Source organism: Acanthochromis polyacanthus, chromosome 1, assembly GCF_021347895.1.
Source record: "Acanthochromis polyacanthus isolate Apoly-LR-REF ecotype Palm Island chromosome 1, KAUST_Apoly_ChrSc, whole genome shotgun sequence".
NCBI lineage: Eukaryota > Metazoa > Chordata > Actinopteri > Pomacentridae > Acanthochromis > Acanthochromis polyacanthus.
Window position 1 is genome coordinate 34,451,508 of NC_067113.1, and position 22,299 is coordinate 34,473,806.

General features: G+C 34.9%; 1 protein-coding gene across 1 annotated transcript; it reads left to right on the forward strand.

Annotated features, from left to right (window-relative positions):
- The first annotated feature begins 2,559 nt into the window (after nucleotides 1-2,559).
- gphb5 (glycoprotein hormone subunit beta 5) lies at nucleotides 2,560-5,298 on the forward strand. The gene is made up of 3 exons (XM_022191867.2): nucleotides 2,560-2,573; nucleotides 4,513-4,705; nucleotides 5,029-5,298. The coding sequence occupies exons 1-3, from the start codon at nucleotides 2,560-2,562 to the stop codon at nucleotides 5,218-5,220; spliced, it is 399 nt and encodes a 132-aa protein (XP_022047559.2). The 3' UTR covers nucleotides 5,221-5,298.
- The last annotated feature ends 17,001 nt before the right edge of the window (nucleotides 5,299-22,299 follow it).

Sequence of the window (22,299 nt, forward strand, 5' to 3'; positions counted from 1 at the left end):
CAGTTTGACCCTAGGACAACACGAGGGTTAAGCTTTAAATTAATAGATTATTCTGTCATTTTATTAGTTTTTTTCTGTAATTTAACAAAATCTGCAAAATAACAGTAAATTGTTCATAAAATTACAGTAAAAACATTCATTTTTTGACAATATACGTAATACATGTCACCTGAAAAAAAGATATAATTATTTACTTTATTCATTTTTCACTTAAGATGTAAGTTAATACTTTTTTATTATCTGTCATTTAACAAAAATCTGCAGAATAAAAGTAAATTGTTCAAGAAAATTGCAGTAAACAAAAAAAACCTTTCATTTTATTCACTGATGTCTTCTAGAATCTAAAAAATGGAAATAAAAACAGGTTAAAAACTACATTTTTACTTTCTGTTTCCTCACTGAGGTCTTTACGGTAAACTCCAGCCTCAGAAGTGAACCTGGCTCCTGGTTTTTGTTCGGTTGGTGGATTTAATGAAGACGATGAGTTTCCTCACAGGAAGAAAAGAAAAGAGTCTTTCATTAACACTCCTGGAGTAATTACAGAAAAGCCGGATTGCGTAAATCCCGGCTTTGCTCCCTTTGTACTGGATTACAATTAACCTCGTTGTAATCACCAGAGTAATCCAATTATAGCGCTGTGTTACTCCACACCCCGCTCACTGTTCAGTAATTCTCTGTCTGGAAGCAGGGTGAACTCATCCCTGACTCATCTTCCTCAGCGTTCTCTCTAATCTAACTTTAATTGCTTGGCCTCAACTTTCGACTTCACTTTTAAAGACTCATTTCACTGAGAGCCGTTCTGCTCCGGTGGTTCTATACGCCGCCTTCAGGGCCTCTCACGGAGGAAATTTCTATATGTTGTGTTTATTCAACCAAATCAGTTCATCTACCTCCTTTGTATCTCCACATCTTCGCTCTCCATCTTTTGTCAACTGTCACGACAAAGATGCGTCTGAAGATGTGAAGATACGTCTTGAATGTTACTGGAAAGGCAGAATGGAAAGAATGAGAAAAGGTGGCAGAAGAAGACAACTCTTTAAAATGATTCCTTTAAGGGAAATAAAGATCATCTGAGGTCAGTGAATGTGTCTCCGTGATTGTAGTATAAAGACTCATGTATCCTGAAGGTCCAGTCTCTGGTGGATAGAAATACACCATGAAGACTAAAGAACACTCCAAGAAAATCTGAGAAAAGTTTGTTGAAAAGCATCAGTTTGGAGACAATACAGGAACATTTACAAATTCCTGAATATCTCTTGGAGTCCACTTAAATCCATCATTAAGAAATGGAAGGAAGATGGAACATGAATAAATCTGACTAGAGCAGGACGTCCTCAAAAACAGAGACCGAGAAGACAGAGACTAGAGAGGGAGGCCACCAAGACACCTATGACTCCTCTGAAGGAGTTCCAGCTCCATCAGCTGAGATGTTAGAGACTGTTCATCCAATAACTGTTGTCTGTTCTTCACCAGTCAAAGCTTTATGGAGACAAAGACAAAGACTCTGTTGGAAAAAGCACAAAGTAAATCTGGACTAGAGTTCACCAGAAGACATGTGGAGACTCTGAAGACACCTGAAGAAGGATCTTTGGTCTGAGGAGACCATAATGGAGCTTTTTGGGTCATCAGACTAGACGTTATGTTTGGCAGACATCCTCACATACACACCATCGCCACTGTGAAGCATGGTGGCGGCAACATCATGATGTTCCTCAGCAGCAGGTCCTGGAAGGCTTGTAAAGGTAGAGGGTAAATGAATGCAAAGTCTAGAGAAATCCTGGAGGACAACCTGATGCAGTCTGAAGAGAACCGAGACTTGAAGATCAGTTTTTCATCCAGACGATGAATCGAAGCAAACAGACAAAGATCCTCAGAAATGGTTTGAAGACAATAAGATGGAAGTTCTTATGTTCAGACCTCAATACAACTAAGGATTAGAGAAGTTCTGTTCCCTCCATGATTCCAGTGGAAGCAGACACAGTTTCAAGAGTTTTAGAAATAAGAATGAGGTAAAACTGAGGTGTTTAGATGTTCAGACTGATGGAGACCAACAGGATCAAAGACGGAACTGAAGCTAAAGGTTCATCTATGTAATACTGAGTTTAAGGAGGTAAATACGACTGCAGTCACTTTTTGAAAAAGTCTTTCTTTTTTGTTTATACTGACCACTAGTCAATGTTGAGAAACAGTAAACATGGATGACTTCTTCTCGGGGCGTATACTTTCTATGTGCATCGGAGGAACCTTCGTCTGTTTTGGAAACCAACTAAAGACGCCTACAAACCTCCAACCGCTCTGCTGTAAAAGATTATGTTTTCCGTCTTTCTGGTCTGACAGATGTTGCATTAAACCCTCAGAAAGACTCGACTTTGTTGAACAGAACCCTCCACCAGCTCGGGGGTGAAATCGCTGCAGTGAGCATGTGCAAACAGGAGCTAACTGACTCAGGTAGAAGCTCCGTTTGACGGTGTTGTTCCCCCTTTTTCCATTCCAACGACTGCGAACAAAAGGCCAGAGTCTTTCCCTAATCAAGCTAATGGAGGCTGGTGGCTGGATGTGATGGGCAGCGACAGGTAGAGGAGCCTCGGGGGGATTCAGGGCGTCGGAGAGGTGAGGATGGATGATGGAACCGGATGATAAAGAGCCTCGACGTGTCCTGTCAGATCCATTAGCAGAGTCAGAGCAGCGACAAGGACCGAGGTTCTAGTTGTCAGAGCGCTAAGAAGTAAACGTGGTTGCTCAGAAGACGGCAAAAAAGCTGCTTAAACTTTAGCTTTACTGTTCGATTCAACTGAGAATCAGAGCTGAGATGGAACTTCAGAGGAAAACAACACATTGGTGAGTGAATCCAGAAAAAGAGAATATATAAACTGCTGATGTTTACGGATTATACACGGTCAAAAAATCTTTAAATCACGTACACATAAATGTTTATAAGTTCTTTTACAAAGTACAATCGTGAAACTACACCTTTTTTCTTAACTCTATTTACATTAGCAAAAATATTATTAAATATGTGTAATTATTTTGAGGAATTTGAAGGATTAAAAATGGTAAACATTTGTTCTAACTCAAATAATCATAGTTTCTGAGATAACATGAAGTACATACACTGTCAAAAAAAGAACTTTGTAGGTTTTGCTTGTTTCTCTAACTGTAATTTCTTGAGCCTTTTACTCACAAATATCACACAGATTTTGCCTGTTTTGTTCAATTTTGTTTCATAATCAAAAATTGAATCACATAAAAAGAGTTTTAATTTGCTAATTAATTATAAAAAAGCAGGTCAAAACTGAAAAACTTGAAATATCTTTTTAAAAAAGTTCTTTTACAGTATTTGATAGAGAATTTAGACAGTTTTACTATATTTTAAACTAGAAAAATATTCCTATTTTACAGATATTTACTGTTACAGAAGAGAAAAAAAATAGTGTATATTAGCCCTATAAGGTGCAGTCAATTCCAGCCATTTTCAGTACAAAAAAAAATCGCTAATATTTTATTTGTAAATAAAAATATGACTAGAAGTACAGGGAATATTGGACGGGCATCGCGAGGTGCATTTCCTCAAAAACGACCTATTCGTGGATTATATACCGACTTCAGGACATGTTTTGGACAAAATATGTTACTGGCTTGTTTCGTCTGGATGTCCAAGGTTGGATTATGGCCGTTTTTTGTGGAATATTTTCATCTGTGTGTAATAATGAACCCGGAAATGTGAGTCGCACTGTGTGCGTTGAAGCCGTGTATAGAGAACGGATGGATGAATATTCGTTGTTTGTCGGACAAATGTGTTTATATTACCTGCTGTGGTAATCGCATCTGAAAGTGGTTTATACCGGCGGATTCATGAGAATCTAAGCTTTCCATCGGCGTATAGTGTTTGTATAAGCGCGTTTGCAGTTTCAGACATTTAAGGAATATGTAAAAAAGAAAATAATATATAATAATAAAATAATGATAATTAATTTAATTATTTTGTACTTTGTTAAATAACAAATAACATCTTGTAAAATCATTGATAAAAAATATTAATTTACATGTTAACAGTAAAAAACAAAACAAAAAACTGACAAAACTGTAACTAAAGTCAACTTCAAAATCTGTATTTTCATACATAATTTATTTAATAATTGATTTTTTTCTTTTAATATTTTTCAGTTATTTTCACAGTTTTTTACAGTTCATGAAAGCTATAGTATCCCATTATTTTCTTATTATATTTCTTTTTTTTCACAATTTTGGGGAAACAATATTATGTTATTTAATCTTTTTGTAAACAAATATTTTTTGACAGGGTTGAAAATCTTAATACTGTGTTAAAGAAACTCATTCCTCCTATAAAATGTCTTTTTTAAATTTCCGGCTGGTGGAGATTCTTATTTCTTCTTGTACAAATCAGTGAATTAAAGCCTCCCAGCTGCTTCTTTACCTTCACCTTTCTCCTGAAGTCCTTCTTGACCTCCTTCCTCCTCCTCAGCTCTGACTAATCTCTCCTCTGACCTCCAGGGTTTCCATCCTGCTGCTGAGCTGCTTCCTGCTCTGGTTCTGCCTCCAGACCAGCAGCAGAGTTTCAGCCGTGAACCTTCGGCGGTTCGTCGGCTGTGCGGTCCGAGAGTTCACCTTCCTGGCCAAGAAACCGGGCTGTGGAGGGCTGCACGTCACCACCGACGCCTGCTGGGGGCGCTGCGAGACCTGGGAGGTGAGGAGGAATAAATCTACCCAACAGGAGAGGAAGAAAAGATCAGCTCTCACAAGTTTGTTCTAAATGAAATTATCCTGCTGGTGGAATAAGATTCAGCAGGTTGGACAGACAGACAAATTTCTAGTCAACTAAACTTTATTCAGACCAGTTAGAACTTAAAAACATATCTTAAAATGAAGAGATTCCAGCCAACAAAAACTCGAGTTAAAACGGTTAAAAACAGAATAATATTACTGTCAGATGTTTGGTGAGAAGGTTCCGTCTGTAGAGGAGATAATCTTTCAAGTCTGAAGATGTTTTTGTGTTTTTTTGGCCTCCAGAAGCCGGTCCTGGAGCCCCCGTTCATCGAGTCCCATCAGAGGGTTTGTACTTACAATCAAACCCGAGTGGCTTCGGTCAAACTCCCAAACTGCCAGCCGAACGTGGACCCGACCTTCAGCTACCCGGTGGCCCTCAGGTGTGACTGTGGAGTCTGTCTGACCAGCACCACCGAGTGCATCACCTCCGTATGAAACAGGAAACACAAAGAAATACGACGTGTTCATGAACTGGGGTTCAGTCGATGCTGCTGTTTGGATTCTTTGTTTTGGTACCAGGATGAATTAATACTCATAATAATCTTTTTAATAAACAAAATCATAAAATATACTAAATATTGGTCTTTTTTAATGGTGGTTCTAATGTACGGTTCGTTATAAACAGATGATTTTACTGCCGTATTATTAATTGTAATACATTAAAACAGAAGATTAAACTTTATTATTCTGGATTAAGGATATTATGCATTATAAATGATGGAATATAACAATAAAATTATTTTAAAAATCAATGAAAAATAAAAGAAAATAAACTAGAGAAATAATTAAAAGATGTCCTTCAAGATTAATGAAGATTTATCTTATTTAGATATAAGAAATTATTATTTATTATAATTATTTATTAATTATTTATTATTTGACACATTTAATTGTATACATGTATTATTAAATTATTGCATTAAAATTGATAAATACTTATCTTATTTAGATCATAAAATAACATTGAAAAAAAATAAAATTAAAGAAAAATTATTATTACGATAAATTATTATTTAATTCATTTAAATGTATTATTAAAATAATACGTTAAAATTGAAAAAAGATTTATCTTATTTAGATGATAAATTACAGAACTTAACATTTTAATCTAATAAAAAATAAAATCAATTACATACTTTATTAAAAAATGGATAATTTATATTTTCTCAAATAATTTTAGAATTGTTTTTATTTTTTACTACAATAAAATGCTATTGTTAAGTTCCATAATTTATAATCTAAATTAAATCTTTTTTAATCTTGAATGAAACATTTTAATCGTTTGATAATTAATTTAATTATATTTTCAATGTATTTCGAATTCATATTAATTATTTTATTGTTCTATAATTTATGATACATTATAAAATAAATCTTTTCAGTCTTGATGGAAATTATTTAGTATTTTCTTAATTATTTTTTATTTATATAGATCATTTTACTGGTAAGTTCCTTAATGGTTTTCTGTCATGTGTTCTGTGGAAGCACTGCCTGCAGTTCATCCAAGAACACTTAAAATCTGGTGCAAACTGTTTATTTTGCTCCAATTTTAAAAGACAAGTGCAGAATAAATTAATTTAGATGTAATATTAAGATTTTAAGCTCAGATTCTATTATTTTTTAAGTAGATTTTGGTTCATTTTTATTAAAATAACCATTTAATAGTTAAAAATCCAACAATTGTTTATGTTTTTACAGTTCCCGACTCTGATAAATTAGGTCATTTTTTACCAAAGAAAACATGCTTTCCAAACCCTCTGGCTGGTTTTTAAGGGTTCAGATGGTTAAACTATTGAAATCTGTCCCCAACTCCCCTCAGCAACTTTTCTTCATAAACAAAGCGACGGCCGTAATCAACATAATAACAAGTCTGAGGGGATAATCAGTCTTTGATGGAGCCTAACGATGCAACCACTCGTTAGCCGCTAATTAAGGGCCCTGAGCAGAACTTCCCACTGGTTAGAGAAGAAAGAAAAGCTCTAAGTGGCGTTATTCACATGATTGTAGAGGTTTTAGATAATATCTGAGCGCTCACGTGTGACTGAGGAGTTATCAAAGGTGTAAAAAATGCCGACCAGAGTTGGCAGAGTCATCGAACTCAGTTATCTGACTCGATGTTTTTCATACCTTTGAGCTTTAAAAACGGCTGCAAAAATCAGGTTTTATTGACACATTGCTGTTAAATTCAACAGGTAATTAAACACTGCAATAATGAACATTATTTAGCAACATGTCATTTTTTGACAATCTGTTGTTGTCGCAGAGTTTCTCCTCTTTTAATCCCAGGTTTGGTTGTTGGATCGTCTTTCTGGTTTGACAGTTTCTGGCTTTCACAAACGCTGAATTTTTTTATTTTTAAATCTAACTTAAATGGTCATTTTTACATTTAGATGAAGATAAAATGCACTGTAATTTAAAAATAAAATTAAAATGCCTTTTGCTCCATTTTTAACGCTAATTTTTTGGAACAAGCGTTATTTTACAGATTTTCCTTGTTTTGGAAAATCACAGAAAAAGAGCAAAAATTCGACATATTGTCCACACCAAATTTGACATAAACCTGAAAAATGGGGGGAAATCTGTGAAACGACGCAAACAAGGAGCTTTATTCACCTTTTAACTGAGTGGCAGCAGTGAAGAAAAGACATAAATAATCACAAATTAGACGTGGTGTCAAAGTTGAACCACAGATTAGATAAAAACAACAGAAACTCTGAAAACCACAGACGATGCTAAGTCACCTTTGACCAAACAAACCCAAAAACTAAAGCTGATTATTACCAAGACATACCCAGCTGAAATATTCATGATCATTAAAAATGCATATTTCATTTAAAGTTTTATATCAAAGTCTTTCTGTGAGTTCATTCTGATAAGAACTGAATATGGTTGGAAGGTTGAAACCTGCGACTCTGATCCATCAGAAGCCACCATCATTGAGAATAAGTTATTAATGCTGACACTGGGTCAGTTCAGACAAAGATTCTGCTTCATTTTTAGGATCTGAACTGGTTTTCTGTGAACTAACATGTAGACTGAGGTCAGATTTACTGAAAATGGCCTTTTAATGTGCAGAAGATGGCGTTTGTCTCATTTCTAAGCCTTAAAATCAACACAAAAGTGAAACACCTGACCAAAAGTAAGACTAAGTGTAAATAGTTGACACTGATCTTTTCCCTTTAATTTTCTTATAATCTGTAGAAAACATCATTGACTCAAACAGAAGTCGTCCACAATACTGCTTGATGGGAATTTGGTTTTATCCGTTGCGAGCTAAACCTCCACAATGCTAATTCTGAGAAATAAGTGTCTTGGTGGCTGATAACAAGATATTTTTAACAGACTGGTGTGGCTACACACACACACAAAAAAAAAAAAAAAAAACTGTGGCAGAACATCAAAGATGCAAATTGTGGAAAATTTTCTAGGCTTCACCTTGTGGACCAAACAGGTACTACAGTTGATCTGCAATATAATTACTGACATCATGGAGAGAAGACTGGTTTTCCCCATCTTTTAGTGCTTGTGGAGCCCCAGTGAATCCTGCCCTCTAACACCACATTTACCCTCTAACACTACATTTACACTTAAACGCTACATTTACCTTCTAACACGACATTTACCCTCTAACGCTACATTTACCCTTAAACGCTACATTTACACTTAAACGCTACATTTATCTTCTAACACTACATTTACCCTCCAACACTACATTTACCCTCAAATGCTACATTTACCTTCAAACACTACATTTACCCTCTAACGCTACATTTACCCTTAAACGCTACATTTACACTTAAACGCTACATTTACCTTCTAACACTACATTTACCCTCTAACGCTACATTTACCCTTAAACGCTACATTTACACTTAAATGCTACATTTACCTTCTAACACTACATTTACCTTCAAACGCTACATTTACCCTCTAACGCTACATTTACCCTTAAACGCTACATTTACACTTAAACGCTACATTTATCTTCTAACACTACATTTACCCTCCAACACTACATTTACCCTCAAATGCTACATTTACCTTCAAACACTACATTTACCCTCTAACGCTACATTTACCCTTAAACGCTACATTTACACTTAAACGCTACATTTATCTTCTAACGCTACATTTACCCTCTAACGCTACATTTACCCTTAAACGCTACATTTACACTTAAACGCTACATTTCCATTCTAACACTACATTTACCCTCTAACGCTACATTTACCCTTAAACGCTAAATTTACCCTTAAACGCTACATTTACCTTCTAACACAACATTTACCATCTAACACTACATTTACCCTCAAACGCTACATTTACCCTTAAACGCTACATTTACCCTCTAACGCTACATTTACCCTCTAACGCTACATTTACCCTTAAACGCTACATTTACCTTCTAACACTACATTTACCCTCTAACACTACATTTACCCTTAAACGCTACATTTACCCTTAAACGCTACATTTACCTTCTAACACTACATTTACCCTCTAACACTACATTTACCCTTAAATGCTACATTTACCTTCTAACACTACATTTACCCTCTAATACTACATTTACCCTCTAATACTACATTTACACTTAAACGCTACATTTACCTTCTAACACTACATTTACCCTCTAACGCTACATTTACCCTCTAACGCTAAATTTACCCTTAAACGCTACATTTACCTTCTAACACTACATTTACCATCTAACACTACATTTACCCTCAAACGCTACATTTACCCTCTAACGCTACATTTACCCTCTAACGCTAGATTTACCCTCAAACGCTACATTTACCCTCTAACGCTACATTTACCCTCTAACACTACATTTACCCTCTAACACCACATTTACCCTTAAACGCTACATTTACCTTCTAATACTACATTTACCTTCTAACACTACATTTACCCTATAACGCTACATTTACCCTCTAACGCTACATTTACACTTAAACGCTACATTTCCCTTCTAACACTACATTTACCCTCTAACGCTACATTTACCCTTAAACGCTAAATTTACCCTTAAATGCTACATTTACCTTCTAACACTACATTTACCCTCTAACACTACATTTACCCTTAAACGCTACATTTACCCTCTAACACTACATTCACCCTCTAACACTACATTTACCCTATAACACTACATTTACCCTCTAACACTACATTTACCCTTAAACGCTACATTTACCCTCTAACACTACATTCACCCTCTAACACTACATTTACCCTATAACACTACATTTACCCTCTAACACTACATTTACCCTTAAACGCTACATTTACCCTCTAACACTACATTCACCCTCTAACACTACATTTACCCTATAACACTACATTTACCCTATAACACTACATTTATCTTCTAACACTACATTTATCTTCTAACACTAGAAGGTAAATGCAGATCTCGACGAGGCTGAGGAGTCCCCTGAAGGTGATGATAGAATTAGGAGGTTTTAGGAGAACCATGGAGGAGGTGATCTATCTGAGACCTCTGTTATCTTCCTGACAGCAGAGACCCCCGCCGTCCTAATCGTTCCTGACATTACAGCTTCCTGTCGGGCTGCAGCCGGAGGGCGGGTGGGGGGCTGCCGGCAGGAGGAGGCTCGATGTGAAGCCATGAAGCCACCGAGGATCTAACCTGAGCAACGTTTCCTCCTCTGGGAGACTCTATGAGTCACATCGTTCAGGAGGAACTGAGCCTCCAGCCTGACGCATCTTTAACATGTCTGACAGCTAAGAAATGATCAAATCTGGGGGGAAAATGGCGAAAATGTGGCTGCAAGTGGAACAAAACACATTAAAAAACAGTGCATATCTGTAAAATAATTATATTTTGACCTGATTAAAATGGAATAATTTAAAAACAAGGAATTTTAGTCACACATTTGGCTTTGCATGTTTTTGTTTGTTTGTTTGTTTGTTTGTTTTTACAGTCAATATGAAAATCAATATTTTTTCCTCCGGATATTCATTAGATATGATTAATAATTTAACAAAAGAGAAAAATCTTTTAATTTTAAATCCTTAACAGACTTGTTTTTCCTTTCAAATAATAAAAAGTATCTGTAAAGTTTAGATTTTTATGTATTTTTTAGCTCATTTAAATCTAACATTTGTATTAATATAACATTTTTGTGGACAGTTTTTAACCCCTTCAGTTTATTTATTTTTTAAAATAAATTTTAGGTAAATTAGAATCCAGTTCTTGCGTCTCTTACAGGGTGACTCCTTCTTACTAACTGGTTTCTAAATAAACATTCAGGTAGTTCTGGAGGCTTCAGGGCAGATGCTCAGGAAAACATCCGGACTTAGTTTATGAATTATAGAGCAGCTCCAGCAGGGAGGATGAGGATGAAGATTTCCTCCAGCTGTTTTTACTATCGACATATCAGAAGTCCGAGGCGGAGAATGAAGACAGGAAACATGCCAATTTCCAGATGTGGAGTCAAAAAATGAGCGATTTCTTTGTTGTCGCTGAACAAAAGGGGAATAAACGACAATGTCTGAAGTTGATGGGACTCTGCTTGTTTCCATACGGGAAAGCTTTTATTTTTACTTAAATATCTCAAATATTTACTGAAATAATGTGGAAAACTTGCTGCAAAGATACAAGGCGAATAAAAAGGTGAAAATGATTAAAATTAAAATTAAAAAAAATAATGTAATTTCATGGTCAAACATGAATTGAACAAGTTACTATTTTCAAAAACATATTATTTTATTTATTTATTTTTATGTGAACATTTACAGTTTTGGCATGCTTTTTTTGCTTGTTTGGGTTTTTTATTTTTTATTTTTATTTTTGTTATTTATTTTATTTCTTTACTAGAATTATTGTTAATTTTATTATTGATTTTATATTTCTTTACCATTTTAAATTCATTAATTTTCTTTATTATTATTATTATTATCTGTTTTTATTGTCTAATTGACTTCTTATTTTTACTTCTATACTTTATTCCCTTTTATCCTTTATTTATTTACATATTAATTGAATTTATTTACTAGTAATCTATTAATACCAATACTATCGTTATTTTTATCATCCACTTGATTTTTAATTGTATTTATTTATTAATTTTAATTCGACCTTACTTATTTACATTGTAATTTTATTCATTAATTTACTGATATCATTAATTTAATTATTAATTTATTTAATTAAAATGTTTTATGCTTTTTATTGCTGAATTTATACTCATTTACCATTGTAATTGTATTTACTTATTTTCTTTATTTACTATTGCTACTAATATTATATTAATCACCTATTTTTATCATCCAATAGACTTTTTTATTTTTACTTGCATACTTTATTCTTTTATCCATTATTTACTTACTAATTTATGTATTAATTTTATTTTGCTACTACTATTATTATTATTTTTATTGCCTCATTGACTTTTTATTTTTTTATTTATTTTATTCAGCCTTTACTTATTTCCATAGTTATTTTATGCATTAATTTATTTCTAATATTAATTACATAATTAATGAATTTGTCATTTTATTGTTCATTTTATACTCGTGTACATTTTAAAATGTATTTATTTATCGTATCTATCATATATTCTAATCTAATAAATAAACTAAAAGTGCAGTGAAGACACCGGCTGGAGCAAAGACTATTTAAAATCCACTACGGCATCTTTTTACACAGTTATTTCCCCCCCACCCCCCTTCACTGCTCTAGAACCGACGGCCTGCAGGGTTATCGGCCTTAAACTCGTCTGACGTTTAAATCTCTGCTGCAGGGACGTTGGAGGGTCGCAGCAGAACCTCATCCTGCAGGAGGTGGAATAAACCTGGACTTCTTATTTCTGTTACATAACCAGCAGCTTCCATCCACACCCAGAATCACTTTCAGAAATACACCAAATATTTTAAAAAGTGGAGACTTCCAGGAGCAGATGGAGACCAGCAGGAGTCAGAGGTCGACAAGTGAGGTTAAAAAAAACAAACATCCACGACCTTCAGTTCTCCAGGAAAACACACATCAGGACGTTCTCAAAGCACATTTTAGCTTCATCTTGTTTAATATTTAGTTTTCTGCAACAAGCATCACGTTATAATCCACTGCTGCTGCTTCATTATGTGTCGACTTTCCTCCAAAATGACTAAAAATCAAAATAAGATGAGAAGCAAACATGTATTTATTATAATTTCACGTATAATTGTATAATTTTTTAGCATTTTTAGCTATTTTTATCATCTGTTTTGTCTTCAAATTGAGTTTTAAAAATGTATTTGTTCATTTTATTCTCTTATCTTTCATTTATTTACTGAAATATGTATTTATTTTATTTATTTACTGTTCCTACATCATATCGATTACATCCAGAAATGAATCTGTAACTTCATGAGGAGACAGAAATATAAAAACTAGAGTAAACAGCAACATAATTCCACAGTAGATCTCCAGCTAGAGTGAAGCCGTGATATAAAACTGACCTAATTACACCAGTAATGAGTGTATTCTTCTGGGACATGTTGAACCTGAGCCTGATTCGGTGATTAAACTGTAAATTAAAGGCTGCTGCTTTGTGCTGATCAACTCTAATTTAATTCTCTAATAAACCTCCAGCTGTTCCGTCGCTGTGAGTCCAGTGTTTTTGCTTCTTTAACATGTTTTCTATGAGACTAGTGGATAAAAAAACATCCATAACACATATTTATGTGTTTATTTTACTGCACTAAACATCGGTAGATAAAATATAATTTGCCTCCTTAAAGGCTGTTTTCTCTAAATGAGTTTTTCTCTCCGACTCTGAGCCACAAATCTCCACTCCAGCAGCTCTTTTCACTTTTATTCCTGTTTATATTCTGAAGCTTCTGAGAAGGATTTGTTCATAAATCACTCACAGCCTGATTTATGGGACATTTTATCCCTAAAAACAGGGCAAAAATATGGCTATTGACAATATTTTCCAATTTATGGAGTCGTAAAAACAGATTTTCAAGACATTTAGCTCTAACATCGTATGTCAACTAAACTAAACGAGAATTTTGAAGCCGCTTGTTAACTGTGCACATATGTAATTTAAGGGTTCAATATCTCCAGAAATAAAACTCCCACAGACATGAAATATGGTGAGGACTCAGACAGAATAGTTTCATGTAGATCAGAATGACTGAATGGATCCAGCAGAGGATAAATATTGGATAACTGCTCCTTGAAAATGGAAGAAAGTTCAAAATTATCAATCAAAGGTGGTATTGCGGCTCCATAAAGTTCCTGTAAATGTTGGTATATATATATGGATGGATCCACATGTCTTACTAAAAATACAGACTTTGGTCGACATTTCACCAACTTTTGATGCTCTAACATTAGTAGAATTTGATATGTAGCTAAAATGGTAAGACAAGTTCCAGTTTTTAGATATTTTGACTAAAAATTCGTCCAAAATCAAACAAAATTTGTCCAAAATGATTTGAACCTGCTCTGAACTGACAGAAAATCTTCTAACATGACTCAAAATCGGTCAGAATGACAATAATGAATAAATATTGCCCGTTAAAAAAAAGAAAATGTAAAAATTTCAATCATTAAAATGTCGACCAAAGACTGTATTTTTAGTAAAAGTATGGATCCACCTACGTATGTACTCTAACAGGAACTTTCTGGAGACACAATACCACCTTAAGTTGAAAATTTTGCACTTTTGTTTCCATTTTCAAGGACCAATAATTAAAAATGTGTCCTTTGCTAGATCCATTTAATCACTTGGATCTGCTAGAAACAATAAAATGACTTGAAATGTGTCCCAAATTACTGAAAACATGTCCAAAATGACTCAAAGAATTGTGCAAAACTTTTTTTTAAATGTCAAAAAAGACTAACAAATCATTCAAAATTGATAAATGGACTTACATCGCAATTTTAACATGTCAAATGAGTAAAAAACTGGCACATATCAAATTACAGTGATGTTAGAGTTCTTAACAGCTGCTGAAATGTCAACCAAAGTCTGTATTTTAGTAGAAAATATGGATCTATCCATATAAATCCACTTTCAGGAATTTTCTGGGAAGACAATACCACATTTGACTGGAAATGTGGCACTTTTTCCAGTTTCAAGAGCCAATAATTTAAAAATGTTCTCCATTGGAACCATGCAACCATTTATATCTGCTAGAAACTTTTCTGGGAGTTTAATTTTTGGAGATACCGAACACTCAAAATGCCTTCACAGTTAAAAAGTTTTTTAAGGATGAAACTACAAAAATTCCCAGGTCTAAAAACGAAGGAGGAAGAAGTAGACTCTCAAAATTTAGTCTTACTTTGTGTTCCGAAATGAACTCCATAGAGACAGCCATCTAAAATAATACGGACTAAACCATAAACCCAAGATGGGTGACAAATTCAAGGAAAATCCAAACCCCGACTTGTATATTTACTGGATCTGGTGGCTGTTGGTGGCATTTTACAAGCATGTTTTGGGTCGTTTTGTCTTCTTTATAGGGACGAATAACTTCAAATCAATCCAAAGTCATTCTGGAAAATAATCTTTGTCCCACGATAGAACGTTTTTATGCTCATGGAAGTGGTTTCATCCAACTGAACAGCTATGGACAGCAATATCGACCAAAATTAAAACACCAAATGAAGGAATATCTTTAGGAAGAATGGTAGGGTTCAAAAAACTTGGAGAGCCAATGCCTAGGAGTTGTTCTGGTGACACATGGTGGCCCAACACCTTATTAAGACAAGTTATGTTGGGTTTTCCTTTAATTTGTCACCCATCTGAACTATGTTTACTTACTTTTTTATACTGTAGTGTTCCAGTGAGGCTCACAGGGTGCATCTGGGGTGATGAAGGCCCAGTGGGGGTTCGGATAATGGATGCCACCATCAGTCTACATCGCCTCCACCTCCCCTCCATGATGTAACCCTCTGAAATGACAAGAAAAAAAGTCCGTACATGTGCACAGCAGAACCAGAACACGTGCAGACAACACACAAACCTATTATTTCTGTCGTATTCCTATTTCTGTCTCCCAGTCGGATCATTTGTGATCAGTGTCACCGTCAAACAAAAGCCTTTTGAAGTTTAATCAAAGGCCTGAAACATGCCGTCATGCAGAGGACGAAAAAAACCCTCATCACCATAATTAAACCCACCACTTGAATTAGCGAAAAGTCGATTTTAATTTCAAAAACATGAGACTGCAATAACACTATTTTACATTTAATTTATCCTTTAAAGACACTTCTTCTTTTCTGTCTACGTCTAAATAACCCGACCGCCCCGAGGATCAAGAATCTTTTACTGTTACATCCAATTATACAAGATCAAGAGAAGAAAATGTTAAGGTTACAGAACTAATACAACTATAACTCCAGTAAAAAAACATAATGTCCTGCATTTGGGGCTGTGAGGCTGCTGAAACGTAAACTCATCCAAAGATGAAGAAGATTTTTGGAAATTTAAAACACCTCACTTTTATTACATCTGTCTTTCCCTTTATTCCACTGTTCTCGACATTATGGCTCCTTTTAAAGTCTCAAACACAGCATTTTACATTAAAAACAGCTCAGCTATGGTGGAATTACTGTTTAAAATATCATCTACTTTTTATAAACTTCACTGCTTCTTTTAAATCTGATTCATAAAATTTCATTTCCTACTTTAAAAAGACAACTGTAGACTTTGAAGACGTGTTTCTGTCAGTGACTGTGATTTCTTTATCTAGTTTAGTAGTATAAATTGTAGTAAAAAATGTAGTATGTGCTAAAAATACAGAACAAAACTGTCATATAGACTTTTATGAACATCCCATCCCATATTTCTCAGAAGTCAATGAAAGTATTGGAGCTTTGAGCCTCCTGCAGAACAATTCTTGAACATCACGTTAACATTTCCAACTTAAAAATAGAAGCACTTTACATGAAATTAATATTGCCCAAATGGGTTCTTGACCTTTATATGATCATATTCTACCTGCTGCTTGTCTGAATCCAGCTCTGCCTCCATCTGCTCGTCCTCTCTGCTTCTTTTCAACATTACTGTCTGCTGAAAACACCAAAAAATAACATTACATTAATAAAAAACAGGCATGAAATTGAACAAGTTGGCAAAGCAAATAATAAAGTGACTCACCGACATTTGCTTGTGATTAAAAATCTATCATGAACTCAATAAATTTCTTGAACTCAACTTTCCTTTAGGCTAACAGTATCTTAAGAATGAAACTACTTTACAGAAAATAGTATTTTAAGTGGAATAAACTTGTAACCCTAACCCCAACCATACATTCTTGGACCTTAAATTCCTTTAACTTCACTTCTTTTAAGTTAATGTTAGATTCAGAAAGAAGCTAGCAAGACGATAACTTATATTAAGACGATTCACCTCAAAAACAAGCTAACATTGAGGTTAAGTTATTTAAATCTGGCTTTAGATTAAAGCTAACAGGAATACTATACTTCTTTTAAACTAATGTTAGCTTCCAAAACAAGCTAATATAGGTGATAATTTCTTTTTTAAACCAAATTTAGCTTCATAAAGACACTAAATGGACTTTCTTTAACTTTCTTTAACTTACCTTCTTTTAAGCTAGCATCAGAAACAGGCATGGCTCAGTGGGTAGAGTGGCTGTCTTGTAACTGGAAGGTTGCCGGTTCGATCCTTTTCCTTTTTAACTAACACTAGTTTCCGAAATAATTATTTTAAGGGAATATTAATTGAATTAATTTAATTTCCCTTTGGGGATGAATAAAGTGATTCTAGCTTCAGAAACAAGCTAACATTGACATTACCTTTTTTAAGCCAACATTAGCTGTTATAGGAAGCGAACATGGCTTCTTTTAAGTAAAAGTTAGCTTCAAATTAAGCTAACAGTGATGTTAAATTCTTTGAAGCAAATATTAGCTTCTGAAAAAAGCTAGTTGGACAATAGTCATTAAGGTAACTTTAGTTTTATAAAGAAGCTAAAGTGAACTTTACTTGACCTAACTCCTTTAAGCTAACACTGGTTTCAGAAACAAGCTAACATAGGCATCAAGCTTTTCTAAACTAAGTTTAGCTTTGTAAAGAACCTAAAATGAACCTTAACTTCATTGATGTAACTTTTTTTAAGCTAATATTGGTTTCAGAAACAAGGTAACATGAACATTAACTTTTTTTAAAGTCAATATTAGCTTTAATAAAAAAAAGCTAACATCGGCATCAAACTCTTCTAAACTAACTTTAGCTTCACAAAGAAGCTAAAATTAATCTCTGAATATGTTCTTAGTTTATATCTTCATTTTGCTTAGCTTTTGTTTGACTACCATCTGACTTCATGCTGTTATATTTTTTATTTTATGTTGTAAAAACAAGTTTACAGACAGGTGTAAGTTTAATCTAGTTTTGAAGTTTGGTGCAACATTTAATTAAATCTAAATTTAATCTAAAATGGCAAAATGTGACTATTTGATGAAAAAACACTGAGGTATGTTAGCTACTGATGCAGTAGATGACATGAAACTAATGTGTACAAAAATGTCTGAAAGCCTCATGTGATTTCAGTGTCGACTTTCTTATATTAGGTTTTGTGCGGAAAACACATTTTCCCTTATGGAAGCTGAAACTTTCCTCTCTCTGTTATATTGGACATCATTTTTTATTCAGTGGCTCTTTGTCTCCATGAAGAGCGAACAGGGTTATTGTTAGTGACATTTTGTTATGATTCAGTCCAGGATTAACATTCAGTTCCACTTCATCCAGCATGTCCTTTATCTGCAGAGATGTGCTGAAAATCCTCCACTTTTCAGCTCCATTTTCAGGCTGTTCAAATTAAACTGGAGCGTTTCATTTTAAATCTTAATATCACCTCCGAGATCTGCCTGAATTATAGTATCGCACTTGACATTTCCAATATTTTGCTAAGTTCAGCGAGTGTAAAATCATCTAACAGCTTTATTTGCTGATGAGTCATGAGGCTGAATCTGCTACGACAACAATAAAAGGCTGATTTGAATTCACTCATGAATAATAAATCATTCTGGATACGACCTCTTCATCGGGCTGCTCATGGAAAAGGTTTCTGCATTAAAAAAGTGTCAGAAATATGAAAAAGACTATGCACAAAATCCATTCTTCTGACATTAAATTCACCACACATAAAAACACAAATTTTACGCCAACAAGTTCTACCAAATGTGCCACATACTTTGTATTTTGGAGAGGAGCACTGTTGTGGTTTTGAAACAAGCTTTAAAAATGATTTGCATTTGTTTGCAACAGAGGAGGAGGCAGTTTGAGGTTTTTCATCATCTGTTTTTTTGGACCAGAACACCTGGTAATAACTTGTTCAATCCAAAGACAAACAAACCCTTCAAACCCACACGCACCGACCAAAACAACACTTTAAAACTATATAAGTGTCATTTTGGGTGAAATAAACTCCTTTAGCCATAACTTTTTCAATAGAAAATACTAATTGAGTTCAATAAACATTTCAAATTAGACGTACATGTTGGTGGAACAACTGTATAAAACTATAAGCAGCATTTTAGATGGACTAAACCTTCAAAACTATAAGTTCTAAGACAGAAAGTAACACATTGGGTTGAAAATATATCTTTAAAACCAAAGTTTGTTTGGTAGATAGTATTAATTGAGTGGAATAAACCTTTCAAACTATTACTACTTCAACGGAAAGTGGTATTTTATATGTACTAACCCTTTAAGATGCTAATTCATTAGTTAGACAATATTAGTTGAGTAAAGCAAACCTTACTTGGACAGAAAGTAGTATTTTGGATGGAACAAACATTCAAAACTGTGAGTAATTATTTGACAACAAATCTATAAAACCTTAACTCAAAAACTTCAAAAACTATAGGTACTAGAACAGAAAGTAGTATTTTGGGTGGGGTAAACTTGTAAAACCATACATTCGTGGACAGAAAGTAGTATCTTTGGATGGAACAAACATTTCAATCTATGAGTTGTATTTCAGGTTTAACAGACAGCAGCATTTCTATAAAATAAACCAATAACATTGCAAGTATTTGGACAGAAAGCAGTATTACCAATGGAACAAACTGCTAAAATGTGATGCAGTCGGACAGAAAGTAGTTTTGTGGTGGAATGAATCCTACAAAACTATAAATACTTGGGCAGAAAGTCATATTTTGGATGGAAAAAACTATAAAACCATAACTTGCTCATTAGAAAGCATTAATTAAGTGGAACCAATCTTTAAAACTACATGGACTTAGTGAGAAAAATGTATTTTAGATGAAATACACTTGTAAAACTATACATTCTTAGACTGTAGTATTTTGGATGGAATTAGCCCTACAAAACTGTAAATATTTGGAAACAAAGTAATATTTTGTGTAGTATAAACTTTTAAAACTACAAGTACTTTGATAGAAAATAGTGTTTTGGTTAGAACAAGCATTTAAAACTATGACTACTTAGAAACTATGTGTATGTGATTGGGTGGAGCAAACCTGTAACTCAAAAACCTTAAAAACCACAGGGGCATTGAAAGAAAGTCGTATTTGGGGTGGAACAAACCTTTACAACTATAAGTGATAGTTTGGATGGTACAAACCTTTAATACCATAAGTAGCAAACATTAGAAATCTACCAGTTGACAGCAACAACAACAAACAAAGGTCCTAGAAGTGTGGTCCTTGAACTGCAACCTCCTCTGCTGCAGACACACATCATCATTAATAATACTGAGTGGAAATCCCTCCAAAGCTGCTGCTTCACACAAAGATACAGTAAAAGACATCAACACTTTATGAGTGACACGAAAAAAAACCACAATTGTGGAGTAAATCAGCTTCAAAAGCAGCTTCAAACCGCAGCAGCTGAAGAGACGTAAACAGCGAAAGGAAGCTTCTCACACTTCCACCACCAGCAATTAGGTGTTTTCCAGGAGAATCTGAGCTGATGGCTGTCAGTTTGAGTAAAAGAGTTTCTATTTTCAGCAGCGGTGAGGTGATGATAATAGGAATCAGCATGAGCTTCAACTTGACAGCTAAAAAAGGAACTTAATACAGTTTTGAGTGGAATAAAACCTTTTAAACTATAAGTACCTGGACACAAAGCAGTATTTTTAAGTAAACGGATAAACACTGCTCAAAAAAATTAAAGGAACACTTTTTAATCTAAGTATTGCATCAAATCAGTGAAACATGTGGGATACTGATCTGGTCAGTAAGTAACTGAGGGGCTTTTTAGTCAGTTTCAGCTGCTTTGGTGTTCATGAAATTAACAACAGATGCACTAGAGGGGTAACAATGAGACAACCCCCAAAACAAGAATGAGTTTACAGGTGAAGGCCACTGACATTTTTTTCCTTCCTAATCTTTTCTGACTGTTTTTCACTAGTTTTGCATTTGGCTAGGGTAAGTGTCACTTCTGGTAGCATGAGGCGATACCTGGACCCTACAGAGGTTCCACAGACAGTCCAACTCCTCCAGGATGAAACATCAATGCGTGCCATTGCCAGAAGGTTTGCTGTGTCTCCCAGCACATTGTCAACAGCATGGAAGAGATTCCAGGACAGCATGTGACAGGCATGAAAGGGTCTGGAGAAGCTGTAGAGAACGTTATGCTGCCTGTAACATTGTTCAGTATGACCGGTTTGGTGGTGGGTCAGTGATGGTGTGGGGAGGCATATCCATGGAGGGACACACAGACCTCTACAGGCTGGACAATGGCATTCTGACTGCCTTTAGGTATCAGGATGAAATCCTTTGACCCATTGTCAGACCCTACATTGGTGCAGTGGTCCTGGATTCCTTCTGGTGCACGACAATGCCCAGTCTTTTGTGATAAGAGAACTCATGCAGTTCCTGGAGGATGAAGGAACTGATACCATTAGCTGGCCCCCACGCTCACCTGACCTGAATCCAATAGAACACCTTTGGAACATTATGTTTTGTTCCATCCGACACCATCAGGTTGCTCCTCAGACTGTCCAGGAGCTCAGCGATGCCCTGGTCCAGTTCTGGGAGGAGATACCCCAGGACACCATCCGTCGTCTCATTCAGAGCTTGTCCCGGCATCGTCAGTCATGCATACAAGCACATGGAGGCCATACAAACTACTGAGTACCATTTTGAGTTGCTGCCAAGGAATTTCAGCAAGATGGACCAGCCTGCCACATCAGTTTTTCACTTTGATTTTGGGGTGTCTTGAATTTAGCCCTCCTGGAGGGTTGATAATTTCCATTCCCATCAAACAATGTGGCACTTTTCATCCCTAACACATTATCCAGTCCATATCAATGCTAATATCCAGTTTGTTTTTCCCCCGTGTTGAAATATGATGTGTTCTCAAAGTGTTCCTTTAATTTTTTGGAGCAATTCTACAGTTTCATTTAGCAGACGCTTTTGTCCAAAGCGACGTACAACACAAGCAAGAATTCAGACATAAGGAAAAACCTGTAGTAAGTGCAAAAAGTGCTTCGAGTGTGATTGGTCAAAGGTGTTGCCATCAAGTTGCAGAAGAATTGCCAACCCCCCCCCCCCTTTTTTTTACTTTG

What these genes read in the sequence shown, in the direction of transcription:
- gphb5 (XM_022191867.2), top strand. An exon ending in GGCGCTGCGAGACCTGGGAG is followed by an intron (nt 4,706 to 5,028) that starts GTGAGGAGGAAT and finishes TTTGGCCTCCAG; the next exon opens with AAGCCGGTCCTGGAGCCCCC.